Genomic DNA, 16434 nt, shown 5'->3' with positions numbered 1-16434 from the left:
TCCACAACCTCGCTGGGCAGCCTGTTCCAGCACCTCACCACTCTCTCTGTAAAGAACTCCCCCTCCCTCAACTTCAGACCATTTCCCCTCATCCTGCTGTTGTATATCCTTTCAAAGGGTTGACTCCCTCCCTCAAAACATGCTCCTCTGACAAGAATGGCCAAGCCCAGATTTTCTTTAAATTGTTGTCCAAACTTACCTACAGTTATAATTGATGATTTAAAAAAGAAGAAAACACAAACTTTACAAACTTGTATTTGTCATTCTAATAGCACAGTTTCAAAGCGTGTGCTTATGCCAGGAGAGATCCAGGGAGACGAATCAAATGCGAGGTCCATTAGAATAGAACAACTTCTGGACTTCTGTTTTCCATTTTGTTTTTAGTACCGTACTGCTTTTGTGGTGAAGTCTACAGACTTCTGGTTGAAGATCTCCTGTGTAGGCTACCTATGATAAATGACTTTTTTTCCTTTAATGCTCTTAACTGTCTTTGAAGAGCAAGGGAGAATTTATGATTTGCCAGCTATTTGGCAGAAGGAAGATAAGCACCTTCTACTTTTTACAGAGAAGGCCAAGTGCCAAAACCAGTACAACTGCCTCTGCTGTTTAGGTATTTGTTTAGTTTTAATTGCTGAAACAGCTGTTTCCGTCCTTTGTGCAACAGAGGAGTAGTGGGGAATGCACTTGTTTGGTTTTATAGCCAGTGCAGGGATTTCTTACCTATGTCAGTTGCATATTTTCTGTTAATCTTAATTTTCTTTCTGCCTACAACTGGGAAGCTACTTTAAAGAAGCGAGTGCTTCTTCTGAAGCCAGTAGTTACGCTTACTGCTTCTCAAGAACTCTGTTGAAAATAGGAGCTATTGCTAAGAAAGCTGCCCTCTGCTCAAATGAGCTTCACTTCTCAACACTTTTTCTGAGGAATGCATTCTTGTGGTCTTTGTCCCTCTTCTAGAAGTGTTTTGCTCGACTGTTTGGATTAGTTGTGTAGGAAGGCAAATAGCTGAAATGCATCTTGGAGTAAGTGCAGCAGGTGGAGCATCAGCAGAATTCAGTGGTGGGTCAGCACTCAGTTGCAGCAGTCTGAGGGATCCCTGCAAGGGGGCTAGCAGCATAACCATGCCATTGGCCTTGAGAACCTTTGCACAGCTAGATGGTGGCACATGTTCTGGAGTAGCTTTTTCTATCTAGAGTATCCCACATGTCAATAGGAAGCCTAGACTGTAGCATGAAACATCTTTGTGTGATATGGATTGGCTTGTGTAGCAAATGCTGCTGGTATTTGAGCAGCGTTAAGAGATCAACATTGTGCTGTACAGCAGTGGCCTCCACACTGCTCAGCTTGGGATTGCTGCAGGAAACTTGCTGCTGTTTGCAGCTTGAGCTGCCTGGCACTGTGGGTACTGCATCTGGGTGAGGAGAAGAGCAGCTGGTCCTGCCTGCTTGCTTCTGCCCTGTGTTGGCTCCAGTGGTTTATTTGGATAATGGGTGACTGTAGCTATAGCAGCTTGCTGGATTACTGCAGTTGAGCTGTGGGGTTTATTTCATGCAAATGGGGCCTTTCTCTTGCCTTGCTGAATATGGTAAAATCTTCACTTGAAGGTTTTCTACTTTCCTTTTTCCAGTTCTAATGATTTTGTGTACTAACTGTATCCGTCCAAGGGAGAAATTAAGCTAAATGGGTTCTTGTGTTCACTCTGATGTAGTGAGGAGCAGTTGGGGAAGTTGAGCCAATTGGATGTTCAAGTGTTCAATAGACTGGAACATCTCATAACTGGTGCTGTTATCTAGAGGAGTCACATGCTTTTTAAAAATTGGATATAATCTGAACTTCGATGGAAATGTAAGATGAAATGGAAGACAATGCATATAGTATACCTTGAAATGATGCTTGTTCCTCAAAGTTGAAGGTCTTTGTGGTCTTTTACAGTCAAGATGTAGTTCCTGGTAATGGCTGAAATGCAGACAGTTTTAAAATAGGTAGACAGTATTGTGGACCCTAAGTAACTTGTGGGCAGGCTAGCCTGAAACAACTCATTGCTACAGGTGGATTTGCTATCTTATAGCTTTCCTGTGAGAAACATATTAGGACTTTGGCGGAAAACAGTTGTGTTAAAATGCTATCCTCCACAGGATGAGTTAGGTACTGAAAGAACAGGTAAGAGAAAAATAACTGGTGTTCTGCACACATTAATTTCCATGGCACAGTAGTTCAATGGTGATAATTTTTCTATTCTCTACCCTCATTTAGAAAATTTACATTCAAAAAGATATGTTTTTACCTGAACAGCAACTTCGTCTTTTTTAGGGCTGGAGAAGGAGGAGTTGTGAAGTTTGTTTGGCTGCTCTTCAGAATTATGAAGGAGGAACTAGGGCATGGGTGGTGGAGACAGCTTTATTTTACTATTCCCAGCTGCCTTAAAACATTTTTTTTAAAAAAATATTTTCTTGTTATATTTCTAATTAGCATCTTTAGAGCCCCTTAGGTGTATTCCTCAACTTTTTCAGAGTATACAAATAGTGTTGTAACTTTGGCAGTGATACTTCACAAACTTGTTTTGACTGCAAAGCTCCTGTGTGTTGCAGCGGAAGTGTTGTGCTTTTTTGATCTCGCCCCATTCAGCTCTTCATTGGTGCTGCTGTTGGTGTTAAGCCCAGCTGGCTAGTTCATACAGCTGCAGGCTTTGAGTGTATCTGCCTGGAGTGTGGGTGCTGCTCATGGTTTTCTGGTCTTCCATTCCTCCCTGTGATTTCTGACTGTAGTACTTCTTTTGCTCTTCGCTGTACCTGTAGTGTGGAAACGGTTTGGTGGTTTATATAGTCTCTTTTGGAGTGGAAATTCCCATTCTGGTGAGACTGCAGGGGATATAAGCAGCATGTCATTAGCTCTGCTATAAAATTCCAGCTGATTTCCCTTGAGAATTCAGGGCAGGAAGCTGTTTCAGTGTCACTGGTTGGCTGAAAGTCCACGCAGAAGTTTAAGTTGGGTACTTTGGTACAGGATGTTCTTCTGAGTTGGATATGTGCCTTCCTACCTTAGAGCTACCAATTACTCATGTCTGTTGGCTTGTGCTGGCCAGGCCGTGCAGATTAGTGTCGTTATAATTTGCTGTGGGTGTTTTTGCAGAAGCTTAATTTGAATTGCAACTTGTATACAACTGTACAATCTTTTGTTATCTAAGTAATGACTGCATGAGTGTTTTGTGTTAATTATGACTGCTCTTGTTGTTCTCCTTAGTCTCACAGTGGCGAATTCATTTATTTGCAGTTGAAGTGCAGTGCTTGCATGTATGTCAGGACCATTACTTCCAGACATGCAATTTAGTGAGATTAATTTCTTCAGTTACATCCTTAACGTTTAATTTCAGTCCAAAATAATCTTTAGCCACTTCTAATATGACAGTTGCCACTTGGTGAAGTACAAGATAATGAAAATGGCAGTATGCAAAGGAAGCTTTTGAAGTGCTTGTGTGCTGTGTGAGAGGACTTGAGATGTTTTAAAGTATATCTTCTGTGCTGCATTTTAAAAGAGCAAGTCCATTCCCTTAAAAACTCTTGTTGACACGCGCATTTCAAGGATGTGTATACAAGAACATAGAGTTTTCTTTACATAAACATGTTTTTCAGTTTATTTGTTCTGTTATTGTTACCTACCTTGTTACTGTTTATAAAGTTCCTTGTTTCTTTTAAAATCTGTCACATTTCTGCCTCTCTGCATTCATGTTGTAACTCTGCACTACGTATGTGTCATTTAGTATCAACTTTCATAATTTTTTTACACACTTAGATTTCTGGTTGGTTTTGCTGAGAAGATAGGCTTGAAGCATTGTGTTACCAACCTCCTATTGCTTTACTCCCCCCCACCTCAAATGTTTTAAAAAGATGTGATCGCATGAATTGATGATCAACTACATTTGTCTGAAACTTTTTTCCCTTTTTTTTGTTTTCTTGTAGTTCCCGGAATAGATGGCGGTGGGTTAGCTGATGCTAGTCTCACAGATTCTTACTTTAGCACCAGCTTCATTGGCGTTAATGGATTTGGAAGTCCTGCTGAATCCAAGTATCCCATGATGCAGGTAATAGCAGAGAGTTGCATGGTGTTTCATTAGTTTGGACTGGCATTACACCAAGAAGGGTAACTGTCCAAGAGTCAGGAGAAGTGCACTGCTCTGGCATGTCACTTTGCAGAGTGTGCTATGTATACTTGCTTTAATCTTCTAAGTAGAAATGAAACAATAGTGTTGTTTTAAAATTGGCTTGCTTTTATTGGTGCTCATTTCAGCTGCTTGATTGGCCATTGCTACATATGTTAACTCTGTGCTTCTCGATCTTTTTTGCTTATATCTAATTTTGATAGTCTTTTACAAGATTTTGAGACATTGCAAAAAGCAAAAGTCACTTAAGCAAGGTGTGAACTGAAATCAGTAAGTTGCCAAGCAGAAAAAAAAAAAATAGAGTTTATAGACTCAGTCTTCATTGGCATTCGGTGTTGATTTAAATATTCAAGACATCTGAAATTGTTTTTCTATTTTTACTGCTTCTGTAGATGTTGACATAGGAGTTTCCATGAAGTGGAATTATGGTATAGGTAGCAGCATGTCATATTTAAAACCTAAACAAACAATGATTGAATCAACACATGCAGTGCTGTGATTCCCTCAAACTTGCTCTTAAAAGCTGAGAAAGATAGTCTCTCCCTGTAGTCAAGGGTTCAAGGGTTTAGAAGCTAGCTTTAGTTTCTGGTAAATGAAAGAGAGTGCGAGTCAAATAGTTCCCACTGAGTCCTGACAGCAACTCTCTTCTTTTGTATCAAGGAAACTCTCCTTATGAGCTTACTTTGATCTCAGTTGTGGCTGTGTATTATGGATTGAAAAATAACTCAGCAAAAGGTGGGAAATAGGTGTGTTCCCTTTTTGTTTCTTACTGCATGTTTTCAAGAAAACTGGATTTTCTCATTCAACAGAATTGCAAAATTATTGAAACATATATTATTGATGCATGATTTTAAAAGAGCATACTTAACCTCTGATCCCAGAGTGTACTGATGAATCTGGGCATTAGATATTTTTTTAAATTGTATGCACAACTACAAATTTGGGTATTACTGAAGCTGTATCTTATCCCTTTAGTGGGAAGTCACTGTATTGTGTTGTTGAAGTGAATTCTACAGCAATACTGACAACTTTCTAAACACAAAGTTTTAATTTATGATTTTCCCTAGAAATATGATGAGCATGAATCTAATGTGAATGCTCACAGAACTTTTAAATACTAATGCCTGTGACATTACAGTCAAGGCATTGTGTTTCTTTTAGAGAAAACAGAAGGAATCGCTGTGTCTCTTACCTATTGGAGGCTAAAGGAAAGTACTTCTGAATGTGAATTGCATTATTGTTGAAAAAAGTGATAGGCATTAAGCTACAGTTTAAACAAGAGCATTTTTATGTTGATTTGATCTTTATTTAAATAATGTAGTTTAAGTTCTTATTTTCATAGGTAAAGCTGTCAATGCTGTTTTGGTTGTCTGTCAGCTTCTATGTTGAGACCAACTGCCAAATTTACTCACTTGTGGTGTGATTTCTCATGTCATTCAGCCCTCTGGAGAAGAAGGCAAGGGAAAAAATCTGATTTTTATTTCTATGAAACAAGTGCTTTACAGTTTGGAATAGAGGATTTAAGCCTGATAGATCAGTGGTTGCATCAAGGATGTATCTTTTGCTGCCCTGATGCAAATTTGCCCAGATTTCATTACTTGATAAGACTTTCCAAACTGGTTTATTTAGCACAACTGGATGCCTTACTAGGAGCTAGATAATTTAACATACAGCCTGCACTGGCGTGTTACAACAGGAGTTTGTTCCTGTTGCTACGGTGTTGGCCTGGTCTAGGCCTTGGTTGAATGCAGGGCAGGAATGCTGATCTTCCTTTACCTTTTCCTTTTCATCAGCTTCATATTGAAGATGCTCGGAGGAGAGTCTTTATTTGGTGAGAAAAGAACTGTATCTGGGTTAATTGGAATGGAGAGATGTAGAAAGGCAAAGACACATGCAGTGGGCTTACAGAAACTGATTTGAAGATGCAAATAAGATGCTGGGAGGACAGAACTGTGAAGGGGAAGAGCAGAGAGACTTACAGAATGAAGAGTGGACTTGTGTGAGGGCAGTGCGTAAGTTCCAGACAAAGAAACAAGGTGGCATGTAGCCAACTTGAGTTGCAGTAGCCTATGAGCAGGACAAATCCTTGCGCATATTCTTTTCTGGGTCCTTAAATCAAACTAAGATACTGCAAATTCAGCATTCAGTCAGTGAAACATCTGAAATCTGCTGCAGAATGTCTAATTAGCCTCTGCTTTGCTTGTGCAGATGAAAGTGTCTGTTCCATCCCTGAGTTACTGAGTCATCTGTGGTGGACCTGTGCAGTTCAGAAATAGATACATTGGTGATGCACTATGAGGGAACTTTTCAACTTACTTATTTTTTTTACTGGTGAAATAGCACAAACAGGCAAATAATTATGCAGCTATAAGAAATGCAAGTAAGGTACAGTTAGATGTTAAGAAATGGTAAGTCTAGTTTGCCAGTGGAACCTTGAGTTTATGTATTGAGATGTATTCCCCATAACATTGTGTAGTTTTTCAGTAGGAGAATTGTAAGGTGGACTTGTTCAGAACACAGGCTGCATGGTGTGTACCTGATGAGCATCCTTTTTACAGTCAGTCAAGTGTGTGCATCTTATAGTCCTGTGCCTCACTTTTGCATGCTGTTCAAATCATTTTCTTGAAGACTCCTAGTTGGCATTCCACTTCCATATGCAGGTTGCTTTTGTTGTATCTAATGTTTACATTTCCTTTCTAAAGTAAAGGAATGCTTTCCTTATTAAAGAAGAAAGCTGTCTGCATTTTACAGAGGTATGGAAGGAAAAAGATGACCAAAAAAACAGTAGCAGTGCTACCTCTACTAGAGACACCGGAATTATTGAATTTAAACTGTATGACTGGAAGATGAGGAATGGAGTTGGTGACCCTATGTAGAAGACTTGGTTGAAATGGCTTTACTGGTCTCAATCTAGTGAGGATAATAATAATTGATCTGTTACGGGTAATGCTCATTTTCTTTCACTAAGGGGTATCCTACATTCCATGCTTTATTCACTAAATGCCTTCCAACATTATTACCAGGGGGTCAATAGATAAATATAAAATTTGATAAGACTATTTCTAATTCATCTTAAGAATGCATTTGTTATATACAGCCAACAGAACAAGTTTGATGGAAACAGCTGTGGTTGTGTGCAGTGAGGTTATCATAACTCAAGTGTAATAGAGCCAAACTGCCTCAAGCTAAGTTAGTATCCAAATTGTGCAGTAATGTTCTTGCATGCAATACAACGTTAAGTAAGCAGCATTAGGAAGGAAAATAAACTGTATCATGATGTATTGAGGAAATGCAGTCTTTGCATAAATACTACAGGTAGCTAGTGATCAACATTTCTTCAGAACTGATCTTTCTGACTCCAAGATCTCATTTGGATGCATGAAGAATATTTCAGGAGATCTGGAAGCATATCATTGAGATTAGATCAGTGGTAAAGGTGCAGCTAATGATGATACCCAGTTTGCAGTGGAAAAAAGATGAGGGTAAAAATCCTGAGAAGTGTTAAGGAGAGGCAGGGCTTTTAAAATGGCCATTGTTCTAATTCTTTGTAGTTCCTTTCTAAAAATGGATGCTCTGCCTCATTCTTCTATTCTTTGGGCTGCATCAAAATTGTGTGCTGTTAGACAACCTTTCATTACCTCCTGTTGGTCCCTTCTGTTGTTTCTAACAAGTTTTCTATTGATCCATAGTCTCCAGTCATCACCAGTTTGCATTTTCCTGTTTTACAGTTTGTTTCACATGTCTTTTCTTCCCTGAATTTGCATGTGCTTTTACATACTGTATTTGCACTATTGGCTTCCAGCTTATCAAGGCATGTATTTTCTGTTTTCTTCATCTCTAACTAATAACAGAGCAGGCCTGCGCTACACATGGCTCATAGGCTGCATGCTGTCCCCAAAGCTGTTCTTTTTCCTTTTGGCTTATAAGCAGCCAAGAGGCACTCTGAGATGTGGCTCAAGAAGCAGCTCATTCCCTTTGGCTCTCCCAGTAGCAAGGAGGCAGGAGCTGGCTGGATGCCTGTAGTGCTTGGCTGCTTGGTCAGTCATTCTGCGTTCACCTTCGTGCTTCTCTGAACCAACACCACGTTAGTGCTACCTCTTTACTAGCTGTAGATTGATTCATGTGGTGTGGGAAGGAGTCTCAATAGTGTTATGCTGGAATCATGAAAGGTTATGCGAATAATCTGTGAGAATATAGGCAGACTAGTACCTTGTTGTCAAAATTTCTTCTACCATATTGATTGAATAACTTGCTTGTAAGAGCTCAAAACAGCAGACGATGTCTTCACCTATGCTCCTTCACAGAAATGTTTTTCTATGTTTTGGTATGATGAGCTTAATAACTACATGCCTTTCATTTGTCTGCAGGTTACACGTAAAGTAAAAGCACATTTTATCAAGTAGTAGCTGTAAACAAGATAAGAAAGGGAGTGTAATAGTCCTTAGCACTAAAGCAGGCAAGGCCATGTAATGCAGAGGAATCAATCTTGCTTTTGCCATGCTAATATTGGTGTACTAAGAGTTCTTGAAAAGCCTGAGAAGTAGAAATCTCCCTCACTTCAAAGCCTTGCAGCTGAGTAAACACAAAGGCCTTTGTTCCCATTGTTGCATCTGCCAAGAACTGAGTAATAAAACTCTCCTTATAGCACAGAGGCTTGTAAATGTCTTCAATTTTTAACTATTGAGGACTGAGTGGAAATACAGAAATGCTATTTTAAATATGAAATTATGCTATTGTTTACATAATGCCTTTTGAAGAAATCTAGTTGCTTTAGTTCAAACAGTTCAGTGGGATGTGCTGTAGGTGGTGTCAAATATGCTAACCACCCAAGACAAGTTTGGAATGGCTTAGAAACGAAAGCAAAAGGTGTCACCATTTGTAGGTCACAGAATTTGACAGCTAAACAATGCCTTGCTTGGTTGTGACAATCTTATTCTTTTTGCAAGATGACTTCTATTGTAGTTCAATTAACATTATTTTGAAAATTACAAAAAAATACTCTGAAATACAGTTCCAGTAGAAGAGTATTAAGGTGAAGAGAATAACTTGTGACATGCTACAAAATGTTTTTTGAGATAATATACGTAGCAAACGAATGATTCTGAGGGAGGTACTTCCTTTTCTCAGGATTAAGATGAAGGATATGGAGACAAAGGGAACAAATGCCATCTCTAAATACTGTTGTGAGAGGAGAGCAAAAACTAAGATATATCTTGTAACATAAATTGTAAAACTAGATCTAATTGTATGCTGCAAAGCTTTATTCATTCTCTATCTTGATGAAAATTCTGTAACTATGTATTTTTGGGTAGAGTGAAATAAAAGCAAAACAAAGTTGGTCTAAGTGCAGGGTAGAGGCAAGATGATGTGCGTTTAGAAAACGCTGCCATTTTTCTTAAATTTTATTCTTTTCCTAGCCTACTGCACCAAGGAGATATTGGAAAAATATCTAATCCTCAAACGTATTATCAAAATAGCAATTTAATGTAGAATTTATACAGTGATGCTGTTGTCATCTTAGTCTGTCAAAATAATACTTGTTTCTTTTAAAGGCATGTTATCATGCAGCAGTTCTGAACAGAAAACTTTAATAACCATCAGACTATCTTATGTTTAGATGAGGTAATGATTCACTTTGACGTCAGTGTCATTTTTGAAACAGTACGTTTTCACACAGTCTTTTCTAGGGGGTGTGGAGGGGGGAAACTTATGAGCATATTCCTTCTCCTGTATTGCTTGAATATTCAGGCATTGACGCAGTCTGAAACTTTTTCTTTTTTTTTTCCCCACGAAATAAGGAACTGTATTTTGTCACTGATAGAAGCCCCAACAGTGCAAGCTGAAGCTTCAAGTGAAATCCTTGGATGGGGCTGAATGTGACAGTTTTGTTCTGTAGCAGCTCTCTTTTGAGATGTGAACAGAAACAACTTTTTAGTTCTTTTAAAGGGAGAGGGGCAGAATGTATGCCAGTCAGCCTAGTTGAATTTTAACTACGGCTTAAGGAACCTCAATAAATCATAGCACCAGGCAGGCAAAGAGGAGGAATTTTTATGGACCTGAGTAACATTGGAGCGGTGCGCAGTTATGCCAAAGTTCTTTCCATATTAACTTCGATGTGGTAAAAGTCATGATGTATTTATACAGGTTAGAAGCTGATATGTGTGTGCTTGCTTTGCCTGGCAGGCTATATAGGAATGAATAGTTTGCCTGTGGTCATTGCTCTTACCTTTCTGGACCTTTCTTTTCGGCTTGCATTTCTTGTGCTTGGATTATTCTTGAAATTGAATTTGTATGAAAAACAGTTGAATGCTACTAAGAGATGAAGGAGTGTTATTTGGAAATAAAAATCATGTTGTCCAGAAAGCGTAAATAACAAATAATGCTTGGTGTAGTTTTTAATTTATTTGTTGTTTAAGGTATTCTCATGTGGACTTGGTAAAAATGAGGTACAGAAACAAGCTTAATTAAGACTAAATGCTTTTGGGTGTGGTGGAAATCTTTGATATTAAAACATCTTTAAAGTCCTTTACATGACTATGTGTAGGACTTCCATGAATAATGCTAAGAAGCTTGTGCATGTGTAATAAATGGTGAGAAAGATGAAAAATTAAAGGAAGCGGCTGTTGACGTGGAGTTTTTTTACCTCATTCAAGATGGAGCTCACAAGTAATTATTAGAGCAAGAGTTGTCCAAGATCAGAAAGCTGTTTTTTGGAACCATGGTTTCATATGAAAGGTTTACACCTTGAACAAGCCTTTTGACATCCATAGGTTCAGTAAGTTCTTTGCCCAGCACTATTAGGATACTGAACAAAGTGTTTGTTGCAGTGTCTCCAGTGTGCATGCTATGTTTTTATTGATCATATCAGTGCTGATTTTCATCACTGCAGTCGCATTCACGTTGCAAGCCTGGTGATTGAATGTTTAATTCCTCTACTTGAAGATGAAAAATACTGATCACAGAGAAGAGCTTAGTTCCCAATTTAAGCTACATCTCAACAATTTTTGGTACCAGCCTATACGTCAATATCTTATGTATCACCATTATGACAGACCATTACAATTTGCTTTAAAATAGTTGTAAAAATCTGAGTGTCAGAAATAGACATTAACACTATTTTAATCAACACCTCGACAATTTGCACATCTGAAAGGTTTCCATTAGATTCCTAAATCACTCCTTAAAAGGACCAGTGTGGATGTATCAAATGCTAAGAGCAAATACACTGTAGGGATACTTCACAAGTATAATTTTGGAGTAGAGTGAATACAGTCTGAACAGGTGTGAGATGGGTGGCATCAGAACAAGGAAAGCACATAAAGCAAATACTGTTTCCCATTTCAAATTTCTCATCTGCTTCATATCATGCTGTGTACTCATATTGAATGAAGAGTTGTTGGGAAAACCAGTGGTGGTATTGGGCTTACTGTAGATTGGAGCACAAATCATAGAATCACCAAGGTTGGAGAAGACCTATGAGATCATCCAGTCCACCCATCCTCCTATCATCAATAGTTCTCACTAAAGTATATCCTTCAACACAACATCTAAACGTTTCTTGAACACCTCCAGGGTCGGTGATTCCACCACCTTCCTGGGCAGCCCATTCCACTGCTTGATCACTCTTTCAGAAAAGTAGTAGTAGTTCCTAATGTAGAAGAGAGGGCGATAGAAGAGGCTGGCATGTCAGTTGACAGTAGTATATTGATTGAATTTGCTATTGAGAGGATAACAATAGGATCCTTGTTTAGGATACCTAAGTTTTGTAAAAACTTTCTTAAAATTGCTTTTCTAGTAGTGCATGCTGGTTTTCTGTTTTCTTCTATCTGGTCAAGAATTGGGTGAAATGGCATTGATGTTATATGCAGTAGGCTTTTTGCCATCTGCCACCAGCATTTGGATTGACAGTGGAAAAATGGGAGCATGAAGAACAAATCCAGTGACCAGTTTTGAGTCTTAGTCTGTGTCTAGACTACTGAATGAGACATGCCTGGAAACTTTCCTTGGTACCAGAGGCCAGCTGGCATGGAATGATCTGTTTGTGCTGGTGTATACTCACCCACGAAAGCAGCTGTTGTGTGCAGACTGTCTACTTGACGGGATCTCAAAATTTCTCACTGCTGAATACTGGCCTGAAATTTGGCTGGGAGACTCCTAGCTGGTGTAGGCTAAAAGTATTGCAGGGAGTATGTTAACAAATACAGGTGCTATCACTTGGAGATGGAAGGGCACTTCTTGACATTGCTCTGCTTTTCTTTGTGCATTTTTTTCTTCCAGCTGGGAGACTAGGCAGAGAAGACAATAAGCAGGAGTAAGTGGATGCTGCTTAACTTCTGTGTCAAAGCAGTTGGAGCTCTTAGAGCAGCACTGTTTCACTTAGTCCAGGCAGCTGCTAGGTGGTACCTCCAGAGCAGTGCAGGAGAAGCACGTAGGGCCTATGTGGAATATGGAACAGGTTTCGTGCATCCTGCTGGCTTACAAGAATCATGTGATCTTGCTGAAAGTTCCTGTTCTTTTGTTTTAAAAAAACAGAAGACCACAAACCAAAAGCAACAGCCTCCTCCCCATCTAATGTGATACTAATTTGAGTATTTTGGTTAGAAAAGTATCATAAGGTGATGATGGTGTATAATAAGGGAAGGAGTTGATTCACACGTTCATAGTGAATGAACGTTTAAAGGAAATTATAACGGAATAACTGACTTTTCTTCCTGCACAACAGTGTTGGATAACTGTAGGTTTTGTAAAGCCTCCCTAGCTAGAGAATAGTGTTTTGGTTTAGTACATAGTCATTTTTGGTTTGCGTTGTTCTCATGTGAAATACTGTATTTTACTCAACACTTTTCTCAACAACAGATGACTCTTTCTAAAATTTTCTAAATACCACTCTCAGCACTCCCATTTAATTTCTGTAGCTTTATTTTATGTACAATTTTATTTTTTACTTTTTCAGAGGATGACAAATAGCAGCAGCTCTCCTAGCCTTCTCAATGACAGTGCCAAGCAATATGCAGGCCATGGTAAGTATCTTTAAAGTAACAACATACAAAAGTATGTTTAGGAGCTTAAGTGATTTTGCTTTAGTAAAAGTGAGCCATAAGGTAGATTTTCTCCTCTGATCCGACTTAAGGTGCAGGAGAACTTTTTGTCCTGTGGTATAGTATGTAAGTATTTCCTGTAGTCTGAAGTTCAAGTGCTACAGAACTCACACATTTTCAGCCTTCTTTTTCTGCAGTGGGGAAAACCTAAGTAACAAAACAAGAAAATTTCAAAAACAAACAAACAAACAAACAAAAAACCACAGCAAACATTATCTATTGGGTTTTCTCTCATCAAATTAGAAGCTAGTTTAGATAACCCCTATAAAGCACTGATAGCTTAAATAAGTGTTTATGTTAGCCCACGGTAATATTCCTTTTTATTGTACTTTTCATGGCAATTATTCTGTAGAATAAATATACAGGTTTTTAAGGAGTTTTAAAGGAGTACATTTTTTTGTGAAACTTGTAAGTGACAAATCTTAACAGATCCCCAATTTTGTCCTGTAAGCAGTAATTTACCTCTAATGTTTTTCTTGTTATTGGGAATAACCAAATAGTGCATCTCTACAGTGCAGGCCTACGAGTTCACTAAACTACTATGAAAAGTGTATTGAACTTCCATAATATGCTTTTAAGAATTCCTTTCCAAATTATAACAGGTACTGCAGATGATTTCAGCTGTTCCTGTCAAACCAACTTCTTTCAATAAGAGAGTACTGTTAAAATTTTCTGTGCTGAAAATTGCTGTATAATGTTGATGTTGTAGAATTCCATTTGTGTGTCCAATGCTGTTTATATTATGCTTACAGCTTTTTTTTTTTTTTTTTTTTTTTTTTTTTTTTTAAAGCATGGTAGTATCTATGCCTAAGAAAATTAATTTGAAAGTCAAAATTTGTTTTTGTTTTCCTTCCTCCTGTTTCATGTTTCATTTCCAGTAGGTCTTGTGCTTTGTGCCGCTAAACAATTAGCTATTCAAGGCAGTGGAGTTCTACTGCCTGTGTGACGGGGGCAGATAGTGATGTTGATGCACGTGAAGGAGAGAAACCAGACTGAGTTCTGAAAGGAACGCTAAATTCTGTTATGTCTGTAGTCCTTTGTTCTCCTTCATCTGTAGAATTAACCTTTAAAGGAGTATGTATTAATACTGAAGAGTGTTTCATTAAAACGTTACTGTTTTAGCAGGTGACATTAATGTCTTAATTTGATAGATACATTTAGTTTGGACTTTTGTGTTCGAGTTGCATCTGTGATTATTGTGGTGTGTGTGTATTTGGTGCTTCAATTTTGCATAGGGGCAAAGAAAAAGCATTAAAAAAGCTGCCAGTAGAATGTGGACTCTTGCTGTCTTTAGTTGTGGTTGAAATTTGTACGTGACAAAGAACATCCATATTATTTGGTATGCCAAAGTTGATCTCAGGTAGCTAGAGATAAAGGCTTTGAAATGTTGGATGGACATTAAGTAGTGTCAAGCAATTGACTGTAATAAATTCTGTTAATAAGCACCATTTCATTTGTGCTGTTGCATGAAATCTAACAGATACTGCCATTTTCGTGCGTGGTTGCTAAACATAATTTTGTCTAAAGTATTTCTTCCATTCAAACATATTAAAAATTGTAAGCTTTCTTTTTAACATTGGGAGTGTATAACATGTTGTCTTGCATTCTTTCTTACAGATCCACTAACTTCACCAAATTCATCCTTGTTTAATGACTTTGCTGCCCTCAGTGTGTCTCAAAGGAGAAAGGTAGGCAGTAACTAAATCTTAAGCAGAATGTTTGTGTATGAGTTGAGAGGGAATAAGACTGGGAATAAATTGAACTAGTAGGTGAAATAAGAATGAATCTTCTAATACTATTAGATTAATTTTAATATTTCACTGCTGATATGAGATCTTTTTTAACTTTTACTGTGCAAGATCAGACTGCTGCTGTTATTGAAAAATATTCCAAGCATTTATGAATTTTATAAGAATGCTTTAAGTGTGAAACTTAAGGCATAGTCCTTTAAATTTGAAAGCAAATAATTTTTATTATTCTAAGGCTTGCAGGTGATTTATCTTGTGCCTTCATGGTAACGAGTTCTGAATACAAGAATAATTCCCACCATTTATTTGTCCACGATGTTAAAGTAATTCTTAGCTTGAAATGCATTCAGTTTGCAAGTCATTTTATGATGATAATATTGGGAATTCCCCTGAGTTGGTACTTTCCAATTTGTATGGAAAAATCTTTTTGAACACTAGACAGTATTTTCAAACATCTGTGCCAGCTCCGGCTGTGCTGTTTACCAGTTTTGTGCTTACAGACACAGTGACTGGAGTAAGAGACATAAGATTATATATATATATTTTTTTTTTAAACACTAGAACTTATTTTTTTTTTTTTTCCAAATTGTCTCATTAAAAAAGAAAGTGTTTCTTTTCCTAACTGATTATCAGGTTTTACTTTCACTGATGACTTTCATCTTTTGCTTCTTATTTGCCATGTGACCCTGAACTTTCCTGTAGCCAAGAATTCCTTTTTTCTTGAATGTGCACTACATCAGCATGCTTTATGCTTATGCTTTTCATATAACCTTTATTTAGGTTATTAATTAATTTACGTGTTGGCAAATAAGCTTTTTATTATTCCTTCAGGTGAAGCTTAAAGATAATGGCCACAGTTGGCCCATCAAACTCTTTTTTTTTTTTTTTTTTTTCTTGAAGCAAAATACAGTTGTAGAATGATAATTTCCTAATATGCATCAAAACTACGTGGAATTGCTGAACTGTCCCTTTCTTTAATGCCAGCTAGAGACACTGGAAGTTTTATTTAAATAACTTGACGTGTGTCTACCTACTTACTGAGGAGAGTAAGAATGAAAATCATATATTTCCTCGTTAAACTTCGTCTGAAGCACTGTGTATGTGTGGGTGTGTATTTGTCTGTATGTATGTAAAGCATATATACAAACGAAAATGAACTGTCATACGAAAGTATGCTAAAAGGACCACTGCTTCTAACGCTGAAGAATTTTGAAATTAATTAGTACAAAATGAAAGCAAAGAAAAAGCTCGAATAACATAAAGCTCAAATACTAATGAAGAATCTTTTCTGACATTCTCTTTTCCCCAAGAAAGAATCAGCAATTAAACCACTTGCTACAACAGATTATGAAAATGGACTGACATGTTTTTTTCCCAGTTAATATTTCAGACATAACTGGCATTAATTGAAAGAGACTTTGCTTTGCTTTGAATA

At 37.7% G+C, this 16434-nt stretch overlaps 1 protein-coding gene across 1 annotated transcript in view; it reads left to right on the top strand.

Annotated features, from left to right (window-relative positions):
* Positions 1 to 16434, top strand: part of PAN3 (poly(A) specific ribonuclease subunit PAN3) — a 76604-nt gene that overhangs the window by 8557 nt on the left and 51613 nt on the right. Inside the window, 3 exon segments of the mRNA XM_042838979.1 lie at positions 3954 to 4075; positions 13107 to 13173; positions 14869 to 14939. Of these exon segments, the coding sequence (XP_042694913.1) occupies positions 3954 to 4075; positions 13107 to 13173; positions 14869 to 14939 (260 nt within the window).

The sequence above is a fragment of the Centrocercus urophasianus genome, unplaced genomic scaffold, assembly GCF_019232065.1.
Source record: "Centrocercus urophasianus isolate 14NV4802_14NV808 unplaced genomic scaffold, USGS_Curo_1.0 seq_9, whole genome shotgun sequence".
NCBI lineage: Eukaryota > Metazoa > Chordata > Aves > Galliformes > Phasianidae > Centrocercus > Centrocercus urophasianus.
This window is presented reverse-complemented; position numbering and strand designations above follow the sequence as displayed.